Below are 27,051 nucleotides of genomic sequence, written 5' to 3'. Positions count from 1 at the left end.
GTCAACTTGGTATGGTGGTTTCATGCACTTTGTATATATGCTCAAATGTGGAATTGCTGAAGCATGTAGTTCATATACATGTGCTTTTTAATGTAATTTACTATCTATTTATTCTGCTTTCATACATTACATCCTGACTACAGTTTCCCCTCCCTCCACTTCACCAAGGCCCTTGCCTCTTCCCCAGATCTACTATTTCTCTTTTTCCCTTCAGAAAAGAGCAGGCCAAGGAATATCAACCTAACACAGCATAACAAGTTACAAGACTAGGAACCTCCCCTCATATCAAGACTGGGCAAGGCACTCCAGTAAGAGAGAAAGGATCCTAAGTGCAGGCAAAGGAAACAGAGACATCCCCCACCCCATGCCCACTGTTTATGAGTCCAACAAGAATACCAAGCTTCATAACCATGATGTAGATGCAGAAGACCTGTATTCATTGTATAAGTTTCATTATGACATTTTCATTCATATTTTTCATAGTTGCCCCTGTTATTCCTTATGCTAAACCTCTAGGTAAATACATCTTCCTTCTAATTTCCTCTTATTTATGACTTTTAAACTCTAAATTCTTCATAGGAGAAAAATGGCATACGTATATTTTTTTAGTCATTCATTTAACACAGTGATGTCCATTTCCATTGATTTCCCTGAAAATAGCATAATTTTCTTCTTTATGTTTGAAAGTTCTCTATTGTGAATATTTACTATATTTCCATTGTCCATCCATCTATTGGCAGAAATAGGGACTAATTCTATAACATAGCTATTTTGGATAATGCTGAAATGGATATTGCCAGTATTTATGTTGTATGCTGACTTAAATTTCTTGAGGTACATATCCAAGAGTGGTATGACTGGATTATACACTAATTGTATTTTAGGGTTGTTGTTTTCTTTTCTAAGGACTCTCCATAATATATTTTATAAGGGCTAAAAACCATAACAAATCATGAAGTCTGGTAAGGTGAAAAATGACCAGTCAAAGCAACCTGAGACAAAAATATAAAAATAACCATTAATTTAATTTAAAGTTGGCCATCTACTGCTAGGCATCTGTTGGAGAAAACTAATTTTTCCTTTGCAAATTATTGTCAGTTGGATATAGCTTCTTGATTCGGGGATGGGAGATCATGTCCACTTCCTCCTCTCAGTGTTTGGACCTAGCGTAATCCCTGTGCATGCTGCTACGGTCTCTGTGAGTTCAAATGTGTCAGTCATTTTGTATTCAGAAGGCATCATTTTCTTGATGTCGTCCATCCCCTCTGGCTCTTACAGTCTCTCAGCCCCCTCTACTGCACAATTCCTTGATCCTTGCTTTGAGAGTTTGATGAATACATCCCATTTATCACTGAGAATTCTAGAGTTTCTCACTCTCTGCACAGTGTCGAGTGTTGAGTGTCTATATGTGTTCCCATCTGCGGTGAGTGGAAGCTTCTCTGATGACGGCTGAGCAAGACACTGATCTATAGATATTGCAGAATATTATTAGGAGTCATATTGCTATGTTCCTTTAGAAGAACAATAGATTTTACCTTCCCCTGTGCCCTTGGCCTCTCTAGTTCCAGGTTCTTGGCCACATGAGCAGTGTCAGGCATTGGTTGCATCAAGAGTGGGTCTTAAATTCAATAAGACAGTGGTTGGTTATTAACATAACTTTGTGTTACTATTACACCAATGTAACATGTATGTAAGATAACATTGTGGATCAAATAGTTTATAGCTGGGTTGTTGTTTACCTTTTTCCTCTCGGAGAATTCATAGAACCTTCTAGTACAGTGAACCCTAGTCAGTAGAGGTGAAGGCTCTAGGTAGGTACCTGCTCAACTTCTTCATGTTCCATGGGTTATATAGGTATGATCTTCAGCAATAGGGCCTTACCATAAGTTCATAGAAAGCAATCAGTAGTAGCCTTACCAATAGCCTGGGATGTTGGGGGTTTTCATGGAAGCCCTTCAGCCAACAGCTCTATGGTATGTAACCCATTTCTGGCAGTGGAGGTTTCATTTGGTGCTGACAGATGTCTAGTTGGTCCTTAGTCTCTCTTTTATTTTGTGATGTCATTTAGATTTCTCTCATATCTTTATATACAAGATGCTTCTATGTAGTAGATTTCCATATGATCCCCCCAAAATAGATCAATGTTAGTTGATATCCACCCTAGTTCCTTCCTTGCCCCTCTCTTCCCTTTTTATTCCTGGTATCTTTGAGATTGTTATCATGAAGCAATGTTGAACTTTGTCAAGGTATTTTCTCTTGATTACCATGTGATTTTTATAGTCCTTAATTTGTACGTTGTTACATCTGTTGGTTTTTTTTTTTCTTACAACTTTATTTTAAAAGGAGAGATGAATGTACAGATTTTAAAAAGCATTTTGGCATAACAGTATGTGAATATATTTTTGTCAGTACTTAATTCTTTTAGAGGTTTGATAGCATGCATTGAAATCCCACTAGTTACCATAAGCACAAAATACATGTCTTTTTAATACGTTACTGAGTTTCATGAGTCATTGGTGGCCACATTTAGCTTTCTGTGCATGTCCTTGGTAGGTTCTTACTCACCTGAGAGATCCACAGAGATATTTCATTCTGGGGTAGCTAATATCGAGGCCAGAAGTTGGCCCCCAGACCACAGAAAATGAGAAAAGCAAATAACACAAAAGTCTATGCTGGACAGGGTGAACCAAGGGAGCCTGGCAGTTAGCCTGCATGTCTCAGTGTTTCATATCCCATGCAGGAGTTAATTATCCTGTGATACATGAGACTAGAAGCCAAGTGATTCACTGAACTTAACCTCAGAGCTCTGAATCCTTTATGATAGCAAATAACACAGAAGGGAACGAGCTACAGAGTCCCTTAGCCATGGACTCAGGCCTGTCAGTGTCCACTATTACCTTAAATTGAAGGAGTTTACCCACATCAGTAAAGGTGGGTCTGCAGTCACTGTGCCCTTCTTAGCCCATGCCTTCTACTGCCTAAAAGCAAAGCACAGAGTGTTTCCAGTATTCCCGAATGGTAATTTCCCCCCATTTTCAGGTGTATATGAGCCATTCTTACTGGGTTATGATAATACCTCATTCTTATTTTGATTTGCTTTTACCCTTATTTTGATATTGAGGAATTTTTTCATATACCTATTAGAGATTTGTGTGTCTTCCATTGGAAAAAAATGTCTATTTAGACCTATTCCCCATTTTATTTGATTTATTTGGGTTTATTTGTTGCATTCTTTTGGACTTCTTGGTATATTCTAGTAGGGATTAGCAGCTAACACACTTTATCCTGTACTTCATGTTGTCTCTTCACTTTGCCAGTTGTTTCCTATACAGACATTTTCTGTATGATGGGATCCTAAATGTCCTTGTTTCTGTGCTTTGGATATCATCCAAAAATATTGAAGTATTGCCCCTGAGTTTTCAAGTATTCTCAGGGCTTCATGTCTTATATTTATGGTTTTGTTCCACCTTGAGTTGACCTTCATATGATATAAAAGGAGATCATATTTCAATATTTTGAATGCAGCTTTCTTTACACCATAGATTGAAGTGGCTGACATTTCTCCAGCACCTTAGTCCAAAAATTCTTTTATCTGTAGTAGTAGCATGGGTTTCTCTCTATGTGCCTACGCGGTTCCATTGGTATGTCTTTCTTTAGGCCAGTACCTTAAGTTACTTTGGTTACTAAGTTTCTGTGGTATGTCTTGCAGTCAGATGCTGTTTTCTTTCTAGCCTTGATCTTTTTATACCTTACATCTTTGACTATATGTGTTGTTTTGCATACTGATATAGATTTCAAGATCTTCTACCTAGTTTTATGAATACAGCCACTCCAGTTATGGTGAGAATTGTTACAGAATGATTGTTCCTCCCACTCTATGTAAAATCCCTCCCCATCTTTACTTGTTAACAATGTATATATTAAAACAATTATAGCATTGCAATTAAATCAGACTGCAGTGCTTAATTTTTTTCCCTTGGCTTAGGGTGATGGCTCAGTGAGTAAGAGCACTTTACATACAAGCATGAGGACTTGCATTCAAATCTCCTGAGCAAGTGTAAGAATATGGGCATGGCACAGAGCATACCTATGACCCAGTGTTGCAGTAGGCAGAGCCAAGAAAGTCTCTTTGGCTTGCTGACCACCAGTCCAGGTTCACTGAGAAACCCTGGGTCAGGTACGTAAGGTGGAGAGTGGAGCATGTGGTGTCCTCCTTTGCCTTCATAATTACATGCAATACATATGCCTCCACCTGTTTATAGCAAGCATCCGCATACATCTGCACAGGTGATACACAAAGTGTTTTCCTTCTTTTATCTGCTTCCTGCCTTCTCCTGTTTCTCATCAATGACTCAATTGCATGAAAAATAATATAAGCAGGTATTGATATTTTGTAATATTATTGGTCAGAACTGGATAAATGAAAATACACATATCCTATGACCAAGGAGTTACATGTCTAAGCTCATGAACCAAGAAGTTCCTTTATGTTTCAAGAAGACAAATGTAACCAACATATTCACACACACATGGATATTTATTTAACCATTGTCTGTGATAAAAATTAAGAAAAAATAAATGTCCAGAAATTGAGTATATATGCTAAATTTAGTATATTTATATATTGCAAGTATCCATCAAAGAGTTATATTGAATGAACTAAATCTCCAGATACCAGTAAAATTAAATATAGAAAATTAAGGAATGTAAGTTGTAGAGTAATAAAATACTCAAAATTTTAGGAAACAGTGCTACTTTAGTTATGGATATAAACAAAGCTTGTTTATAGGTTTTTATTATTTTCTGAATATTTTATACATTTTGAAAACCTTTTTGAATGATTTCAAAGAACAAAAGAAAGTAAGGTCCCAAAAATAAGACTAATCGTTTCCTTTAAACTGTGCAACTTATTAATGGTACAATTATAACCACAATTTAGAATTTCTTCTTGTGTGCTTAGAACATTTTAAATAATTGTTTAAAAATAAGAAGAGATTTTTGATAAGGCAGACTATACTTCTTGAGAACTCTTACAATGTAGTAAATGTGTCAATATAGGACTAGTTGTGATGGTGTGCACCTATAAGCCCAAGACTTAGAAGCCTGAAAGGAATGAACTTCAAGTTTCAGGAATTCCAGATCACCCTAAGTTACTTAGTGAAGCCCTTTGTCATGAAAGCAAGAATAACAAAGTAACCAGAAATCCATATGAGATTGGTTCAAAGATCCCTCATAGACATCAAAGCCCGGTGATACTCTGTTTTCCTATTTATAGTTCTAGAGTCTGCATATAGCATACACACATCTCATATAATTGCAATTGCCTCTTAATTAAAAGTAATGGCTAGCACAATATAATTGCTGTAGTTCACTTTCTGAACTGTGATAAATGGTTCCTCTCAGTAAAGAAGCTTACATTTGCACCTCTGCCTCAGCCAGGTTCTAGGAACCCTAGAGAACCCATCCACAACCTCTGACCCTCAGGAGAAAAGTGCTTTTAACTCAGAATTAAGAGTGAGCTATAAACTAGAAAAGGGTTTTGGGGAAACAGGCCAAGACAGGGTCTGGGTCAATTAAGTGTTTCCAAGTTAAAGTGAAAGACAGTAAACTGCTTTTCTTCAGTTTTGATCTTCGCTTTGCTGTTTTCCTATTTCCTTGTGGCTTAAAATGTGAAATTAATTGTTAAAATTTGTTCGGAATAAAAATTTATCTCCAGTAAAAATAAAATAAAGCTTAGCATTCAGTAAGTTGCTCTCTGAAATGGTGTATCGCCCTCTTGTGGCAAAAATATTTTTTAAAGTTTGTTTTAAGTTTTGTAGGGCAAGGAGTGTGTGTGTGTGTGTGTGTGTGTGTGTGTGTATGTGTGTATGTGTGTGTGTGTGTGTGTGTGTGTGTGAGAGAGAGAGAGAATGAGAGAGAACATATTGTTTGTTTTGTTTTACAAAAGGTTTATTGTTTTACTTTTATTTATTTGGGGATGAGGGAACTATGTACTAGTGACATGTTCCTGCTGAAGACAGAGGCACTGTGTCCCCAAGGCTTGGGAGTTAAAGGCAACTTGTGAGACTCTGGACATGGTTTATAGGAACTGAGCTGCTGAGCCATCTCTCTAGCCCCTATTTTAAACGTTGAAAATCAGTTTTCCAAGCCTAACCAACCCCAAAAAGCCATCCCAAAACTAATACTATAAAACTGTTTATTCGTATGTTCTTATTTTAGAACCAAGTGGATATGCTGCTTCAGGAAATGGCAGATGAAGCTGGGTAAGATGTTGTTATTCAAGTCCATCTAGGTTCTTCTATATGGTGATAATATGAGGTTAGGGTGGTGCGGAGAGTTTCTGCCTACTATATGTGAGGCCCTGGACTGGAGAAGTATAAACACTCCTATGTTTTCTATGGATTGAAAAATTTGTCTTTAAACTCATTTGTCCAACTTGGAGTTTTGACTCTTTATAAGACCTTTTCAAGGTCTTTTAACAGTTACCACTTTTCTAGCCATACACACACACACACACACACACACACACACACACACACACACAAATGTGAATTCTCAAACCACAGTGGCATCATCTCCAGCAAGTCTCTGGAGATAGATTCATTCAGAGTATGATGGAATCAATGGGAGGGGAAGCCTTTGGTTCTGTAAAGGCTTGATGCCGCAGTGTAGGGGAATGCTAGGGTGGTAAGGTGGGAATGGATGGGTGGGTGGAGGAACATCCTTATAGAAGCAGGGAAAGGGGGATCCTGGAGGGAAATCCTGGAAAGCAGATAGCATTTGAAATGTAAATAAATGAAATAACCAATAAAAATTTTAAAAAAGAAATCCTTGGAGATGGTTTAGGAGGAAGGATGTTGCACCATTTCTCTCAGTCGTGTCAGATTTATATGTCTCTAGATACTGCTAGCTATTTCTTGGGAAAATGAGACCAGCATTGAGAAATTAATTCAGTAATTGGAGCAAGAGAAGAAGATTGAACCACTGATATGGAAACATTAATGTCTAGCATTAAGCACTTTTAGGTATCCATGTCTTTGAGTTAACAATTTTCATAATGAAATTTTAGTATAGTGTATGTTTGGCTTTCTAAAAACAAATCTGCTAATAGCATCCCTTAATGTCATTTAAAAGTACTGCTTTACCTGTAGAGTTTTCACACTAGAATTGACTATTTTATAGACAAACAGAAAAAAAAATAGTTGATATCCTAGAAGAATAGTACAACGATCAACAAACCAAGATCTATGCATATGCTCACTGGGGTGGTATGAACTTGGGACAGATGCATTAAGTTTTTAAAACCCCAGTTGTGTAGTTGGATGAAATTCTTGGTTCTTCAATGCCCTCTAAATCAACTGAACAAGGTCATGTGAGCTCACAGAGACAAGCAGCAAGCACAGGGCCTACACCAGGTCTTCAGCATTATGTTATAGCATTCAGCTTAGTGTTTTATGGGACTTTTGAGTGTATAAACAGTTCTCTGATACTTGTGCCTGCACTTGTGACTCTGTTCCTTCTGTTGAGTTGCCTTGTCCAGCCTCCGGCTGATGGTTCATGCTTCATTTTAGTATAGTTTATTTTGTTATATTTACTTGTTATGTCTTAGAAGCCTATTATTTTCTAATGAGAGACAGAAAGGCAGTGGTTCAGAGGGGAGAAGAGGTCAGGAAGAACACAGAGGAGTAGAGGGAGGGAAAACCATAATCAAGACATACTGTATAAGAAAAGAACATTTTCAATCAATGGAAAATTATACTTTGGATTTAAAATTAATGAAACTAAATTTAAAAATAAATGAAAAATCTAAAAAACAATAATAAAAAAACGAGAGATTCTTGCTTCTTACTAAGATAATTCAGGAACTGAACACTAAACAGATACAGATACATTTATCTAGCTCAAGGAAAATTTAGAGTCAAGGAAAATACTTAAAAAATCATCAGTCACATATCCAAATTTATTTTGAAGACATTCAGGTTCTAATTTACTTACATGTTAATATGGTTTTATTTTTACTTAAAGTAATAAAAGGTTATACTGCTGAAGTTTACAGTACCTATATAATTATTATAAAATGTCTATATTAACATTCATTTATTCTGATTATTTTTAATTTTATCTTTAGACTTGATCTCAATATGGAGCTACCACAGGGTCAGACAGGGTCTGTTGGTGCAAGCGTTGCTTCTACAGAGCAGGTAGAGATCAAATCTTATTTTAATTCATGTACTTCATTTATATTTAAACTAAATTTAGGAAATGTATATTTATATGTAACATATTTTCATATGAGGAAAATATTCACCTTTTTTATAAAGAATATTTTTCTACTATGACATATCATTATAAATGAAGAAAATATGAGAAGGCGTTAGCTCTGTAATGGTGGGCGTGCACATTTCATTTTTTATATTGTCTTGCTAACATTCATATTGCTCTAAGTTCAATTTCTTTTGTGATATTTAAAAAAACTAAATGCCTAATGCTTGTATACATTTATAATACTTTAAATTGTGTTTAAAATGAAAATGGATTAAAATGTTTTGGTTAGTATTTGTTCTGACCTTTGATAATATGTTAATTTGGCTTCCTCTAGGATGAACTGTCACAGAGGCTTGCTCGTCTTCGTGATCAAGTGTAACTCAAATAACTGGTGCTTCTGTTTTCTCTGTGTATTTCTGAAACATTCTTTGTGTGTGTATATAGATAAGTTGTATTCTAGTCATAAAAACATACATGACAGAATGTTTGAACATCATTTATATATGATGCTTTCTTTTGCCTTGTGTATTTAACAATGCATTGAGAAATTCTAGGGAATTTCCACATTGGCAGATGTTATAGTTCTGTATATTATGTGTAAAAGTGTGAGGGCCATATTTTTGTAGATGTCTTTGGCAAACCCAGCATTAGTTTTCTGTACATTATGCATCTTTCACAGATACTAGAGCAAACATCTAGCACCAAAGTACTGCTAAGTAATTCTGTCAGAATAATGTATAGAATAAAGACTTTGTTTTTACTTATTGAAAGTAACTTTCAATTATTCTCTGTTATTATTTGATTCTGTAAAAATAAAAACAGGGAAAGCATGTTCATTTAATATGTTTACATAACCCAGACCTTCTTACTTTAAGTATCAAAAATAGGCTGTATCAATTTCTATGGGATTTTTAAATTTATTTTTATTTTGTACGTATGATTGTTTTGCCTGCATGTTTAACTATGTACTTATTTGCGTGTCTGGTGCCCACAGAGACCACAAGAGGACATTGGATTCCTCTGGAGCTAGAGTTAAAGACAGTTGTGAGCCAACATGTGGATGCTGGGATTCAAACACATCTCTTCTAGAAGACCAGCCAGTACTCTGAACTCCTGAGCCACATGTCTAATCTCTGTATTAATTTGTTGGGTTTTGGCTTGTTTATTTTAGAGACAGGGCAGAAATATATAGTCCAGAGAAGCCTGAAACTCAGTGAGCCTACAGCCTTGGTCTCTAGGTATATTCCATCACACCTAGCTCATTTTCTCTAATTTTAGGGAGGGAGTGGGTTGTTATGCCTGTTAGTTATTTTTTCTGTTTCTGTGATAAGCACCATGTCCTAAAGTGGCTTTTGGAAGAATGTATTTTTGGTTATGGTTCCAGGGGGATTAGGGGCCCATCATGGTATGGAGGGGTGGCAACAAGAACAGGAAGCTGAGCTGTTGCATGTTCGATGGCACACACAAAGCAGAAAGAACAGGCTGCAAGTGTGACAGGCCTAGAAGCTCTCAAAGCCTGCCCCAGTGACATTGCATATCCCCACACCTTCCCCAAAAAGCACTACCAACTGAGAAGCAATTATTCAAATGCATGAGCCTATGAGAAACATTTCTACTTCAGACCACCGTATTTCTCTCCCTGATGTCCATAGGCTCATAGCCATATCATAATGAAAAATGTGTTTAGTCTAACTTTAAAGGTGTCCATCATCTTTCCCAATCTCAATCCTATTTGAAATGTCAAAGTTCAGCATCTCTTGTGAAGCTTAAGGCAGTCTCTTAACTGTAGCCACTGATAAAATCTAAAAGCAATTAATATACTTCTATGGCACAAAATATACATTATCATTTTAAAAGGGAGGAATGGGGTTATAGTGAAGAAATACTGGACTAAAGAAAGACTGAAAACACACAGGGCATACAAATAAGCAAATCCTGCAGCTCTGTGTTGAATGTCTCAAACTACTTTCAAGGGTCCTGGGTAGCTTAACCTCCTCCAGCTTTGCTGCCTGATACAGCAGCTCACTCTCTAGTACCAACTTCTACATTAGTTACTTTTCTGTTGCTGTGATTAAGTACCATGACCAGAAGCAATTTATAAATGAAAAGAGTTTATTTTAGCCTACAATTCCAGGGGGGGTGGATAAGAAAGTGTCTACCATGGCAGGGGTGCATGATAGTAGGAGCAAGAGAATAAGAGATCATGCTGTCCTTGGTACACATGAAGCAGAGAGAGCCAACTGGAAGTGTGGCAAGACAGTACACTCTCAGTGCCTATTGCTGGTAAAATAATTCCTCCAGCAGAGTTGTACATGACCTGTACCATAACCTTCCCAACTGCTGACCAAAGTTTCAAATATGTGAGTCTATGGGAGGAATTTCTCATTCAAGCCACCACATTATGTGAAGATAAACACAGTAAATATTTGCTCTGTTTTTATCCACTTTAAAGTTTAAATTATTAGTAATTTAATGATGACTATTTATTAATTTTAACATCTTTTGATGTACAATTTATTATATACTGGGAAAATTCTGCAACATTAATCCAAAGTTTGTATTGAAACACCCTAGGTACTCATAGAAGAGATTTGATGGACTAACATATTTATGACATAAGTTCTCTGTTGGTATAAATTAAATAGTTTCTGTTCTTTTAACTTGAATAAAATTGTTAGATTTATTACTACTGCTTTTCTCCATGACTAACTGCCCATCCATTTATGTTGTGACCATGACATACTTACCTTTTAAAAATATTAATGCCAGGGCTATAGAGTTAAGAGCTCATATTACTGTTACAAGAGGACCTGCCTTTGTGTCTCAGCAGCATATCTGTCACCTCACAATGTCCTGTAAATCTGCCTCCAGGGCATTAAGTGATTGTTCCTGGTTTCCACAGGGTACCTGAACTCATGTGTATAGATGCACATAGACACACACATAATTTTAAAATAAAAATACACTGGACATGGTCACCCCAGCAGTCAGGAGAGAGAGGCTATGAGTTCCAGGCCAGCTCAAGAAACATAATGAGACTATATCTCAAAAAATGTTTTTAAAACATTGATGAGGCAAGTAAGATAGTTGAGTAGATATAGATACATGCCACCAAGCCTGGCAAACTGAGTTCAGTTCCTGTGACCCACATGGTAGATGTAGAGATTCAGCTCCTGCAAATTGTCCTCTGACCTCTACACACATTCCATTGCATGTGCAAAATTTTTAAATTAAAAAAAATAAATTGATGGATACTAAGTTTTATTTTTCCTTTCATTTATTCATTCTTTTATCATTGTAATGGAAATGTACCTCTTAGACTTTTTTCCTAAACCAGTAATCTAAGCATATGATGGTATTTGTTTGAACATATATACTCAGATGCTTAAAATATCTCATTGCACATTCCCCTATTGGATAAAGGTACTGATGGTAATTCTCCATCTCTTCATCTGTCTTAATGCTTACTGCCATCTAGTTGCCTGTGAACCACTTTAGGTAACGTTATAGACTAGGTTATTTTACCTAGTTAATTGATTACTCACAAATGCCACATGGAGAATAAGGAATGAGAGATGGAAAAGGTAACTTATGAGAAGAGGTGTGGAGTTTAAGAAGTTCTTAGAAAAGAACATTTGTTTTATCAGGAGAGAGCAAAAATGAAATGATAAACTGACAGAATTAAGCCCTCCAGGTTCCTATGGATGTCTGTTCCTAATGATTTCAAAATAAACTGAAAATAAGAGTCCCATTTAAAAATTCTAAACAGACCTAGAGAGATGGCTGAGCAGTTAAGAGTACTGGCTGCTCTTTCAGAGGGCCTGGGTGTGGTTGCCAACACCCACATGGTGGCTCACAACTGTCTGTAACTAGTCCTAGGGCATCCACCCTACCCCCTTTTTAATGTCTGTAGGTTTCTGTGTACATATGATACAAGAACATGAATGTGTACACTCAGACACACATGAATAAAATTCTTTGAAGATACAGTAACTAATACTTTTTTAACAGAAGAATTTCATAGTCTGATTTTTTTCACAATCATAATTATTATTTGGTTATTCAAAACTCATTCCTCTAATACTAATTGACAGTGTATTTGCAATGTGCTATGACAATTTGTTTTTTTGAGACTAAAGAGAAGCAGGGCAAGATATTCTCATATTCTAGATAACTGCAATTGAAGATACTGTGATCTCTACAAGATCAAGCCCAAAACACCGGTGCAGCTGAACTCCAGGATTTTCACTACCTTCTCTGCGCCGCCTTCCTTCTCTTTCCTGCCTTGGGTCTCCTACTTGAGACCACCAGCCTGGGAACCGAAGCCCTTACTACAACTTTTCTGCCCAGCTACAGGTTGTTGGCATCTTTATTCAACCATTAGTTTTAAATTAAGGAGTAAGGTTTGCACATCAAAAGCTGACATATATAAAAGTTCACTTCAGACAATTAGACCTTGGGATACAGAATTTAGCATTACAATATATCGCAATAAACCAAACCTCAGCAATTTGCTGTATTACTGATTTCCCACTATTCAGTAATCCTTCCTTAGAGGTACTTTTTATGAAAATTCCTTGAAACACATACACTATTAATAGTATCACCAACTCTGCAAATATGGCTTTATCTAAATACAGTAACTCAAATGCCTTGTTCTAGCAAAAATGTCTGAAATATAGCAAGCCTAAGTAAATTTTGACTGGAGCAGAGATTAACATCAATAAAGTTAACTTCCCAGGGATAGGGTGGAATTGGAATCTAAGGCTGGATATTATAAAGGGAGTGCTTGACATGGACTTTGGAAAGACATGGGAAGAATCTGTTGTACATAAATTCTGTCAGTCTATTATACATAGTCTGTCTTGGCCCTCATAGATCTGATGACTTCAACATCTGTCAGGATTAGGCACAATCTACCTATCATTACTTCGTTTGTCATATCTTCACCACTCCCACTAGAAAGCATCTTCTGTGTTTTTATTGGGAGAAAATTAGATCTCAACTATCTTAATGTGTTTGACTAGCCTTAGTGTACATTTACATCTGAATTTGGCATGTCAATAACATCTTTCCCAAACTGGGGAGAATGTGCTGGAGACATCAGTGCTCAACAAACAGTTCTAGAATGATTATTGGAAATTTGTGCTTTGTAACTAAGTCCCATTTAGAACAGATTTTGAGAGACTTCAGAGGGTATACTGAAACGTAAAACTAATACATTGCAGTGTCTCTGCAAGTGTACTACTCCAAATGGCACTAACAGTACTACACAAGCAACTTGTCGTGAAAACGTTATTAAGCCAAGTGTAGTAGTTGTAAATACTTGTAATCCCATTGCTCATGAAGCTGAAGAAAAGAGAGGAGAGGAGAGAGAGGACAGAAAGAAGGGAAAGGAGAAAGAACACCTTATAGTTGTATCAGTGTTTTTGCTGCCTATAGACATGGGCCTCCTACCTTAACTAGACAAACAAAATAGAAAAGAAAAAAAAGCCTCATTAAATACCTAGTGTATGAGTGGAGAGAGGCAGTGTTTTAAAAATACTATAGAATATTGTGCTACATTGGTATATTCTAAAGTTTGAGAATCAATGCTTTAATTAGATTTAGTACACTAAATGCCTTTACAATGATGGAAGTTGAATTCAGTGTCCTAGATCTGCTAGACAAGTTCCCTACCATTGAGCTACATCCCCAGCTCTATTTTCTTTTTTAATAGGAAGGAACTATATTTAGGATTTTGTAAGTTCCCAGTGTTACTTAGAATATGTAGTAAAGTGTAAAGGACATCTTAGTCATAAGTATATTCATAATTTTCTATCATGAATGAACAGTAACATTACTTAAGGCCATTACCCCAGCATTTCAGAGGTGGAGGCAGATGTATTTCTATGAGTTTGAGGCTGGCATAGTCAAGATAGCAAGTTCCAGGGCAACTAAGGCTACATAGCAAGACTTAGTCTCAAACAAAAGAATACATAGTTTCAGATTTAAGTATTTCACAAAAGTCTAGGTTATACACAACACCAGTTTCTACTGAGTTTTCTGTAAGGTGGACACTACTAATCTCTTAGAAGCCCTCCAGTGATTGCAGGACTAGACAGGACTAATATTTTTGCTGAACCTTGGCTACATGTTTCATTTGGGAAGATTAAAATTTCAGTCTCTCTCTCTCTCTCTCTCTCTCTCTCTCTCTCTCTCTCTCTCTCTCTCTCTCTATCTATCTATCTATCTATCTATCTATCTCTATCTCTGTGTGTGTGTGTGTGTGTGTGTACGTACTTGTGTGTCCCTAAAATCACAAGTACAGCATGTTGAATCCGTATAATGTCACTTGTATGTATCTTTTCAGGACTAACCACTTGGTATTGCTCTTACCTAAGGAAGACTCTCCTGCTCTCAGCATTCCTTAGTTGCCTATGGTTCTTTGTGTAGCCTAAAAATTAATGGGAAAAGTAGCCATGAATTGAAAAGAGAGCAAGAAGAAGTAGGTATATGTGAGTGTTTGGAGGAAGAAGAAATGATCCTATAAATAACATATAAAATAATTTAAGGCAAAATCCTGAATTGAGAATGTGTAAATTAAATATATTTTTCTAGGACAATACCTTTTAAATCTTCACCTGTGACCAATAGGGATTATAAACCTTTGCCCTGATTACTATTCTACTTCTTGCATTTCAAAGAGTAGAACCTATGACAATGTGTCCAGCTTCATTGGTTTTAAGAAACTAGTAGAGGTAGAAATGCCAGAAGATAATGAAGTTTATAATTTGTGTTTACAATATTACTAGGTATCTGTGCTGCCCAAAGTATGTATATTTTTAACTTAATATGCTTTTTCTATCCTTACCTTCTAGTCCCAAGTGCAATAAGGAATTTACCTTTGCAATACATGGCATATATTTATATGCAGTACTTTAAAACCTCATTTATATTGTCATTTTCATTATAACAAGTGTGCTGAATGGTTTTATGTCAACTTGACACAAGCTAAAGACATCTGAGATGAGGTAACCTCAATTTAACGAATGCTTCCATACAATCAGGCTGTAGGCAGATCGGTAGCATTTTCTTATTTACTGATTGATGGAGAAGTGTGCATCCCATTATGGTCCTGGGTTCTATAAGAAATCAGGCTGAGCAAGCTATGAGGAGCAAGCCAATAAGCAACACCACCATGTGGCCTCTGGATCATCTCCTACCCCCAGGTTCCTGCTCTGTTCGACTTGCTGTACTGACTTCTTTCAGGGATGAACAGTGATACAGAAGTGTAAGCCACATAAATCCTTTCCTTCCTCATTTGCATTTTGGTCATGGTGTTTCAGCACAGCTATAGAAACCCTAATTAAGATAACAGGTAAGTAAGTTAATTTCTGCCTCAACATTTTCATCATCACTGTAAAATTTAAATTATTATGTTACCCAATATAAAAGTTCTAAAAGGTATACTAAGGACATGTTATCAGTGACCATTGAGACATCAAAGCATTAATTAACTGATCAGTTCCAGTCTCTGAACCTCAATTTTCTTCACCTGTCAACTCAGAACAAAGATACTCACTGTGCTATCTATAAATAATATTTTTAGAAGCAAATTAATATAAAATATGAGTATACACTTTGAAGTGTGAAGTAAACCTTACTGCTAAAAGAGGTTATGAAGTCTTATTCTCCTAAAAGTAGAGATAAAGAGTCTGTCAGAAACCAAGGCATTCCTAGAATTATTAAATCCTTTGGCAAGAAATAGAAATGTCTTTAGCTGCCTTATATATAACATCTTTATTGTTTATACAGTAAAAAATGAAGGTTATAGAGAAAATGACATTATAGAGTTATAGAGGAGTTTCCAGAAATAGTGACATAGCTAAGTGGTGATCTGAAGACAACTTATCTTGGATCCTAGGCTTTTCCTACCATTTCACATTCTGTCCCCTTCTTTGTCCCTGTCTCCTCCATTATCTGAGCTCTTTGTGTTCCACACTGTAAACAAAATGCTTGATTTGGCATGAGCCATTAAACAGAAGAACTGCTTTTTAGAAGACACGAAGTTCATGTGATCAGTTAAGATTTCCCTGTGAACTGTACAAACTGTGTGTATCAAAAGCAATAGGATCCTGAACTGGATCTGAAGAATGGACTGAAGCAGGGATGGTGTATTTATCCTTAAATTTAAGGGCAGCATTACAGCAAAGCAGCAGTTAAACTAACGGCCCATAGAGAGACTGTATGTGGCCACTTAAGAGTTTCATTTAGGAGAACTGGTCTTGATTTTTAAGATACAGTTCTATAAATACATTATCATCAAGGGTCATCACTTTGTCTCACAAATGAAATTAATAGTTTCATCGGCATAAAAAAAATCCACCTACATCTTTCACCCTGCCCTACATACTCAAAATTGAAAAGTATTTGATAAATGATTGAAGAGTCGACAACCATCAAGATTTCCTTTAAGACATATCATAGGAAACCTTAATTTGCCCTCCATTAGTGGTATAGATTAGTTCCAGCCTGTAACAACAGACTGAGACGAATTGATATGACCTGGAAGTTGATAAACTCCATGACAGTTGAAAACTAAGTTTTCCTTCATACATTTAACAAAAAGAGTACTTTGAACATCCCAAAAGACCTATACACTTCTGCAAGCATATTTTATTTCCACGATTAAATGTTAATGTCCTACCACATTTCAATTGTTCAGGCAGCAAATACTAATATTTATTATATTAATGCCAAAAGCTAATTTTTTTTAGTAAAGCAAAGGAGATTATAGAATGCTGCTAGAAATTTTGTTTCAAAGTCAGAACATACTGCTTTCTTTCTCCCCTGGAGCCGATGACCTTTAATTTTTCAGTATTTAAATTCTACACTGCTGTTTAAACTGTGTTTTCATGCAAAGAGCCACTTAGCTGAAATATAATGAATAATGTGACCACATGGCATCAGTGGGAGGCAGAACTGACCTGGAAGATCCTGCTGATTAAATTGTCAGAAAATTTGTGACCTGGTTGAATTTAAACAACTTGTAATTGGTCATGCAGAGAACACATGCAGGAATATGTTGACACTTTTTAATTGAATTTGCCTTCAGTAAATTGTCAGAACTGCATCAGTCTTGACAATGCCTACTTTCAAAACTGTCCTCTTGTTTATTGACATATTAAGTGACTATTGTGAAGGCAGTACTTCTGATGGACCTTGAAACACTTCCATTTTTGTTGGATTAAAGGTACTAATGTGTTCCCATTTCCATCATTTTACAGATTAAGTTATTTATTAGTGCTTATATGGCAGGTGAACATTTTATAAGTGGTATCAACTTACGTCTTACTTTTCTTTATCCAGCCTTTTACTTGGAGCATTTAGACTATCCTTACTTCGTGTGATTAATGTCAATAAAAAAAGTGGCAGATTGTGAAAGTAAACAGTATATTTAGCCTTAAACTGATCCTTTTGTTTTCCATTTATTTCAACTTTGGTTCACATTCATATTAATCAAACATTTTTTCCAATGAAGTTTTATCTACTTTGTTGGCTTATTAGCTATAATTAGTTAGAATCTACCTGAAATATATTTCATTTCGTGTATAGTATAACTTCCATTTCTCCTTCCAGCTTGCATTTTGATCCTATAGTATAAGCATATTATGTCTTAATTATTTTCCAAAAGTTCTACCATATAAGGAGATGTAAATAATTTTAATGTTAATTGTGATTGTAGATGTTGTGTATATGCTCACACATGTGTACATATATCACTTTAGTTTGACTAGCATTGCTATTTTATGTGTTACTTTATTTATTACTTTATTTATTTATTTATGATTATATTCAGACTTTTTCAGGTACTATTTTCCTTCCACCTCAAGTACTTTTTTTAGCATTGCTTAGAACAGCAATTTTCTGTTGGAGGGGGTTTTCATTTTTCATGTCTTCCATTTTAAATTTGGAGAGCTTTTTCAGATGGCACATTATGGGTGCACAGTGCTTTGTGTTTTTGCAATAAAGGTTCCATGACAATGTGATCCTTCTTATGTATGGCTTCTGATAAAACATTGTTACACTCACCTCATTGCTTCTGTATATGCCTTTTTATACCTCTTTTGATACTTTTAATACCTGTTTGATTTTAAAATTTATAATGTTTGTTGTATATGTTGAATATTCATAATTATTTTTAATGTTTCTTGAGGTTTGCATTCTTGAAATTTTTACACTGATTTCTAAAATTATGATTTCATTTAGACAATTTTCAAGCCATTATGGCTCTGCCTATATCTGAAAGAGTTCTCAAGATGAGTATTTGATATCCACAGCCTGGTTTATAAATATGTGCATAGCTATCTCAAAGAATTCATAGTCTAACTAGGATTTAACAAAGTATGCTGGCCAGCAGGCAATCAGATACCCACAAATTCAGATCCTCTTCTATTAAGATACCCCCAACCACTTCCCCCCAAACAGATCATCCTCTACTCAGATCCACCCCTATTCAGATGCTACCCTACTCAGATCCTCCCCTACTCAGATCCCCCTTACTCAGATCATCCCCTACTCAGATCCACCCCTACTCAGATCCCCTTACTCAGATCCTCCCCTACTCAGATCCTCCCCTACTCAGATCCTCCCCTATTCAGATCCCCTTACTCAGATAATCCCCTACTCAGATCCACCCCTACTCGGATACCCTTACTCAGATACTCCCCTACTCATATCCTTCCCTACTCAGATCCACCCCTACTCAGACCCCCTTACTCAGATACTCCCCTACTCATATCCTTCCCTACTCAGATCCTCCCCTACTCAGATCCCCTTACTCAGATAATCCCCTACTCAGATCCACCCCTACTCGGATACCCTTACTCAGATACTCCCCTAATCAGATGCTCCCCTACTCAGATCCTCAACTACTCACATCATCTTCTACTCAGATCCTCCCCTACTCAGATCATCCCCTACTCATATCCTCCCCTACTCATATCCTCCCCTATTCAGATCATCCCCTAATCATATCCTCCCCTACTCTGATCATCACCTACTCAGATCCTCCCATACTCAGATCCTCTCCTACTCAGACCCCCCTACTCAGATCCTCCCTTACTCAGATCGTCCCCAACTCATATCCCCCTAATCAGATCCTCCCCTACTCAGTTCCCACCTACTCAGATCCTCCCATACTCAGATCCTCCCCTACTCAGATTCCCCCCTACTCAGATTACCCCCTACTCAGATCCTCCTCTACTCAGATTCCGCCCTACTGAGATACCCCCACTCAGATTCTCCCCTACTCAGATCTCCCATAATCAGACCCTCCCCGACTCAGATCCTCCCATACTCAGATACACCCCTACTCAGATCTTTGCCTACTCAGATCCTCTCCTACTCAGATCCCCCTACTCAGATCCTCCCCTATTCAGATCATCCCCTACTCAGATATTCCTCTTCTCAGATCCTCCCCTACTCAGTTCCTTCCCTACTCAGATACTCTCCTACTCAGATCCTACTCTACTCAGATCTCCCCTACTTAGATCCTCCCCTACACTGATCCCCCTTACTCAGACCCTCCTCTACTCAGATCATCCCTTACACAGATCCCCCCTACTCAGATCCTCCCCTACTCAGATCATCCCCTACCAGATCCTCTCCTACTCAGATCCTCCCCTACTGATTCCCCCTTACTCAGATTCTCTCCTACTCAGATACCACCCTACTCAGATCCTTTCCTACACAGATCCTCCCCTACTCAGATCCTCCACTACTCAGATCCTCCCTACTCAGATCCTCCCAAACTCAGACCATCCCCAACTCAGATCCTCCTATACACAGATCCCCCCTACTCAGATCCTCCCCAAATCTGATCGCCCTTACTCAGATTCTCCTCTACTCAGATCATCCCCTGCACAGATCCCCCCTACACAGATCCTGCCCTATTCAGATCCTTCCCTACTCAGATCCCCCCTACTCAGATGCTCCCCTACTCGGATCCTCCCCTACTCAGATCATCCCCTACTCATATCCCCCCTACTCATATACTCAGCTACACAGATCATCACCTATGCAGATGCTCTCCTACTCAGATCCTCCCCTACTAACATTCACCTTTACTCATATCCTACCCTGCTCAGATCCCACCCTACTCAGATACTCCCATACTCAGATAGCACCCTACTCAGATCTTCCCATACTCAGAGCCTCCCCTACAAGATCTTCCTCTACTCAGATCATCCCCAACTCAGATACCCCCTACTCAGATTCTCCCCTACTCAGATCCTCCCCTACTCTGATCCTCCCCTACTCAGATCCCCCAAACTCAGATCCTCCCCAACTAGATCCTTCCCAAATCTGATCCCCCTAACTGAGATCCTCCTCTACTCAGATCATCCCCTATACAAATCCTTCCTAATCAGATCCTCCCCTACTCAGATCCTCCTTACACAGATCATCCCATACTCAGATCCACTCCTACTCAGATCCCCTTACTCAGATCCTCCCCTACTCAGATCCTTTCCTACACAGATTCTCCCCTACACAGATCATCCCCTATTCAGATCCTTCCCTCCTCAGATCCCCCTTACTCAGATCCTCCTATACTCAGATAATCCCCTACTCATATCCCCCCTACTCATATCCTCCTCTACTCAGATTATCCCCTACACAGATCCTCCCCTACTAAGATTCCCCCTTACCTAGATCCTCCCCTACTCATATCACACCCTACTCACATACTCATCTCCTCAGATCCTCCACTACTCAGATCCCCCTACTCAGATTCTCCTCTACTCAGATCCTCTCCAACTCAGATCATCCCCTGCACAGATCACCCCTACTCAGATGCTCCCCTACTCAGATCCTCCCCTACTCAGAACCCCTTACTCAGATCATTTCCTACTCAGATCCACCCCTACTCAGATCCCCATACACAAGTCTTCCCCAACTCAAATCATCCCTTACTCAGATCCTCCCCTACTCAGATCCCCCTTACTCAGATCATCCCCTATTTAGATCCTCCCCTACTCAGATATCTCTTACTCAGATACTCCTCTACTCAGATAATCCCCTACTCATATCCCCCCTACTCATACCCTCCACTACACAGATCATCCCCTATGCAGATCCTCCCGTAATCAGATCCTCCCCTACTCAGATCATCCCCTACTCATATCCCCCATACTCAGATCCTTCCTTACTCAGATACTCCCCTACTCAGATCCCCACTATTCAGATCATCCCCTACTCAGATCCTCCCCTACTCAGGTCATCCCCTCCTCAGATCCTCCCCTACTCAATCTTCTACTTAGTTCCCCCCTACTCAAATTCTCCCCTACTCAGATCCTCCCCTAATCAGATACTCCCCTACTCAGATCCTTTCCTATTCACATCCCCCCTACTCAGATCCTCCCCTACTCAGATCATCCCCTACTCAGACCTCCCGAATTCAGATCCTCCCCTACTCAGATCCTCCTCTACTCAAATCCTCCCCTACTCAAATCATCCCCTACTCAGATGATCCCCTACTCAGACCTCCCGAACTCAGATCCTCCCCTACTCAGATCCTCCCCTACTCAAATCCTCCCCTACTCAAATCATCCCCTACTCAAATCATCACTTACTCAGATCCTCCCTTACTCAGATCCTCCCCTAATAACATTCCCCCTTACTCATATCCTCCCCTACTCAGATCCCACCCTACTCAGATACTCGCCTACACAGATCCTCCCCTACTCAGATCATCCCCTACTCAGATCCCCCCTACTCAGATCCTCCCTACTCAGATACTTTCCTACTCATATCCCCACTCTTCAGATGGTCCCCTACTCAGATCGTCACCTACAAAGATCATCCCCTACTCAGATCCTCCCCTACTCAGATACTCCCCTACTCAGATACTCCCCTACTCAGATCATTTTCTACTCAAATCCCCTTACTCAGATCCTCCCATACTCAGATCATCCCCACGCAGATCATCCCCAACTCAAATCATTTCTTACTCAGATCCTCCCCTACTCAGATCCTCCCCTACTCAAATCCACCCCTACTCAGATCCTCCCCTACTCAGATACTCCCCTACTCAGATCATTTCCTACTCAAATCCCCTTACTCAGATCCTCCCATACTCAGATCATCCCCACGCAGATCATCCCCAACTCAAATCATTTCTTACTCAGATCCTCCCCTACTCAGATCCTCCCCTAATCAGATCATTTCCTACTCAGAACCTCTTCAACTTAGATCCTCCCCTACTCAGATCCCTTCTACTCACATCCTCTGCTACTCAGATCCTCCTCTATTCAGATCCTCCACTACTCAGATCCCCCCTACTCAGATCCTCACCTACTCAGAACAACTTCTACTCAGATCCTCCCCTACTCAGATCCTCCCCTATTCAGATCCCCCCTTCTGAGATACTCTCCTATTCAGATCCTCCCCTACTCAGATCCCCTTACTCAGATCCTCCCCTACTCAGATGCCCCCTACTCACATCATCCCCTACTCAGATCCTCTTCTACTCAGATCCCCCCTACTCAGATACTCTCCTACTCATATCCTCCCCTACTGAAATACTCTCCTACTCAGATCCCCACTATTCAGATCATCCCCTACTCAGATCCTCCCCTACTCAGATCCTCTCCTACTCAGATCCTCCCCTATTCACATACTCCCCTACTCAGATCCTTTCCTACTCACATCCTTCCTACTCAGATCCTCCCCTACTCAGATCTTCCCGAACTCATTTCATCCCTACTCAGATCCCCCCTACTCTGATCCTCCCCTACTCAGATCCTTTCTTACTCAGATCCTCCCCTACTCAGATCCTCCCGAACTCATTTCATCCCTACTCAGATCCCCCCTACTCTGATCCTCCCCTACTCAGATCCTTTCTTACTCAGATCCTCCCCTACTCAGATCCTCCCCCAACAGATCCCCCCTAGTCATATTCTCCCCTACTCAGATCATCCCCTAAACAGATCCTCCCCAACTCAAATCATCCCATACTCAGATCCTCCCCTACACAGATCCCCCTTACTCAGATCATCCCCTACTCAGATGCTCCCCTACTCAGATCCCCTTGCTCATATCCTCCCCTACTCAGATGCCCCCTACTCAGATCATCCCCTACACAGATCCTCCCCAATACAAATCATCCATTACTCAGATCCTCCCCTACTCAGATCCCCCTTACTCACGTCATTCCCTACTCAGATCCACCCCTACTCAGATCCCCTTACTCAGTTCCTTGACTACTCAGATCCTCCCCTACTCAGATTTTCCTATACTCAGATCATCCCCTATTCAGATCCTCTCCTACTCAGATCCCCCTACTCATATCCTCCCCTACTCAGATCATCCCCTATGCAGATCCTCTCCTACTGAGATCCTCCCCTACTAACATTCCCCCTTACTCATATCCTCCCCTACTCAGATCCCACCCTACTCAGATACTCTCCTACTCAGAAACCACCCTACTCAGATCATCCCCTACTCAGATCCTCACCTAAACAGATCCTCCCCTACACTGATCATCCCCTACTCAGGTCCCCACTACAAGATCCTTCAATACTCAGATACACCCCTACTCAGATGCTTCCCTTTACAGATCCTCCCCTACTCAGATCCTCAACTACTCAGATACCTCCCACTCAAATCCTTACCTACGCAGATCTTACCCTACTCAGATACTCCCCTACTCAGGTCCCCTCTTTTCAGATCATCCCCTACTCAGATCCTCCCCTACTCAAATCCTCTTCTACACATATCCTCCCCTACACAGATACACCACTACTCAGATACTTTCCTACTCATATCCCCCTTAATCAGATCCTCCCCTACTCAGTTCATCCCCTACTCAGATCCCCCCTACTCTGATCCTCCCCTACTCAGATCCTCCCCTACTCAGATCTTCCCCTACTCAGATACTCCCCTACTCAGATCCTCTCCTAAAAGATCCCCACTAGTCAGATTCTCCCCTACTCAGAACATCCCCTATTCAGACCCTCCCCAAATCAATTCATCCCTTACTCAGATCCTCCCATACTCAGATCCCCCTTACTCAGATCATCCACTACTCAGATCCTCCCATACTCAGATCCTCCCCAACTCAGATCCACCCCTACTCAGATCCTTTTCTACTCTGATTCCCCCTACTCATATCCTCCCCAATTAAGATCCTCCCCTACTCAGATCCCCCCGACTCAGATCACCCCTACTCAGATCCACCCTTACTCAGATCCTCCCCAAATCTGACCCCCCCTAATCAGATCCTCACCTACTCAGAACACCTTCTACTCAAATCCTCCCCTGCTAAGATCATCTCATACTCAGATCATCCTTTACTCAGATACCCCTTATTAAGATCCTCCCCTACTCAGATCAACCCTACTCAGATCCTCTCCTACTCAGATCCCCCATACTGATATCCTCCCATACTCAGATCCCAGTTACTCAGATCTTCCCCTTTTCAGATCCTCCCCTACTCAGATCCTCTCCTACTCAAATCCCCTCTACTGATATCCTCCCATACTCAGATCCCCCCTACTCAGATCTTCCCCTACTCAGATCCTCTTCTATTCAGATCATCCTCTACTCAGATCCTCCCCTACTCAGATCCCCTTACTCAGATCCTACCCTACTCAGATCGCCCCTACTCAGATCATGCTCTATTCAGATCCTCTTCTACTCAGATCCCCCCTACTCAGATCCCCACTATTCAGATCATTCCCTACTCAGATCCTCCCCTACTCATGTCCTCCCCTACTCAAACTTCTCCTACTTAGATCACCCCTACTCAGATTCTCCTTTACTCAAATCCTCTCTTACTCAGATCCTCCCCTATTCACATACTCCCCTACTCAGATCCTTTCCTACTCACATCCCCCCTACTCAGAACCTCCCCTACCCAGAACATTTCCTATTCAGATCCTCCCCTACTTAGAATCTCTCCCAACAGATTCCCCCTAGTCATATTCTCCCCTACTCAGATCATCCCCTACACAGATCCTCCCCAACTCAAATCATCCCTTACTCAGATCCTCCCCTATTTAGATCCCCCTTACTCAGATCATCCCCTACACAGATCCTCCCCTACTCAGATCCTTCCCTACTCAGATCCCCCCTACTCAAATCCTTACCTATGCATATCTTCCCCTACTCAGATACTCCCCTACTCAGATCCCCACTTTTCAGATCATCCTTTACTCAGATCCTCTCCTGCTCAATCTTCTCCTAATTAGATCCCCCCTACTCAGGTCCTCCCCTACTCAAATCCTCTTCTACACATATCCTCCCCTACACAGATACTCCACTACTCAGATCCTTTCCTACTCACATCCCCCCTAATCAGATCCTCCCCTACTCAGATCATCCCCTACTCAGATCCTCCCCTACTCAGATCCTCCTCTATTCAGATATTCCTCTACTCAAATCCTCCCCTACTCAGATCCTCATTACTCAGATCCTCCCTACTCAGATTCTCCCCTACTCAGATAATCTGCTACTCAGATCCTCCCCTACTCCGATCCCCCCCTACTCAGATCCTTCTACTCAGATTTTCTCCTACTCAGATCATCCCCTCATCAGATCCTCCCCTACTCAGATCCTCCTACACAGATCCTTCCCTACTCAGATTCCCCCTAATCAGAACCTCCCCTACTCAGATCCTATTTTACTCAGTTCCCCCTTACTCAGATCCCTTCTACTCAGTTCATCCCTTCCTCAGATGCCCCCCTACTCAGATTCTCCCCTACTGATTTTTTTTCCTAGTAAATCCCCTGTACTCAGATCCCCCCACTCAGATTCTTTCCTACTCAGTTCCTCTCCTACTCAGATCATCCCCTATTCAGATCCTCCCCTACCCAGATCCCCCCTACTCAGATCATCCCCTACTCAGATCCTCCCCTACTCAGATCATCTCTTACTCTGATCCCCCCTATCAGATTCTCCCCTACTCAGTTCCTCCCCGACTCAGATCGTCCCCTACTCATCCTCCACTACTCAATTCATCCCCTTCTCAGATCCTCCCCTACTCAGATCCTCCTCTAATCAGATCCTCTTCTACTCAGATCCTCCCCTACTCATTTCCTCCCCTACTCAGATCCCGCCTACTCAGATTCTCCTCTAATCAGATCCTCCTCTACTCAGATTTCCCCCTACTAAGATTTTCCCCTACTCAGATCCTCCCCAACTCAGATCCTCCCATACTCAGATCCTCTACTACTCAGATCATGCCCTACTCAGATCCTTCCCTACTCAGATCATCCCCTACTCAGATCTTCCCCTACTCACATCCCCCTTACTCAGTACCTCCCCTACTCAGATCCTCCCCTACTTAGATCCCCTTTACTCAGATCCTCACCTACTCAGATCCTGCCCTACACAGATCCTCCTTACTCAGATACTCCCCTACTCAGATCCCCCCTACTTAGATCCTCCCCTACTCAGATCCTCCCCTACTCAGATAATCCCCTCATGAGATACTTCCCTACTCAGATGCACCCTACTCAGTTCCTCCCCTACTCAGATCTTCCCCTACTCAGAACCTCTCCTACTCAGATCCTATTTACTCAGTTCCCCCTACTCACATCCCCCTACTCAGTTCCTCCCTTCCTTAGATACCCCTACAAAGATCCTCCCCTACTGATATCCTCTCATTAAAGATCCCCACGACTCAGATCACCCCACTCAAATCCTCCTCTACTTAGATCCTCCCCTACTCAGATCATCCCTTACTCACATCCTCTTCTACTCAGATCCCCCCTACTCAGATCATCCCCTACTCATATTTTC

General features: G+C 40.1%; 1 protein-coding gene across 1 annotated transcript in view; it reads left to right on the top strand.

Annotated features, from left to right (window-relative positions):
* Nucleotides 1-10,889, top strand: part of LOC308414778 (charged multivesicular body protein 1B2) — a 34,433-nt gene extending 23,544 nt beyond the window's left edge. The window contains exons 6-8 of the mRNA XM_080910010.1: nucleotides 6,220-6,263; nucleotides 8,129-8,201; nucleotides 8,600-10,889. Coding sequence (XP_080766136.1) covers nucleotides 6,220-6,263; nucleotides 8,129-8,201; nucleotides 8,600-8,644 — 162 coding nt within the window. The 3' untranslated portion in view covers nucleotides 8,645-10,889. The remainder of the gene's footprint in view (nucleotides 1-6,219; nucleotides 6,264-8,128; nucleotides 8,202-8,599) is intronic.
* Nucleotides 10,890-27,051: the final 16,162 nt, after the last annotated feature.

The sequence above is a fragment of the Micromys minutus genome (genome assembly GCF_963924665.1).
Source record: "Micromys minutus genome assembly, chromosome: X".
Classification (NCBI taxonomy): domain Eukaryota; kingdom Metazoa; phylum Chordata; class Mammalia; order Rodentia; family Muridae; genus Micromys; species Micromys minutus.
Note: the sequence above shows the minus strand (reverse complement) of the source record. Positions and strands in the feature narration are given on the sequence as shown.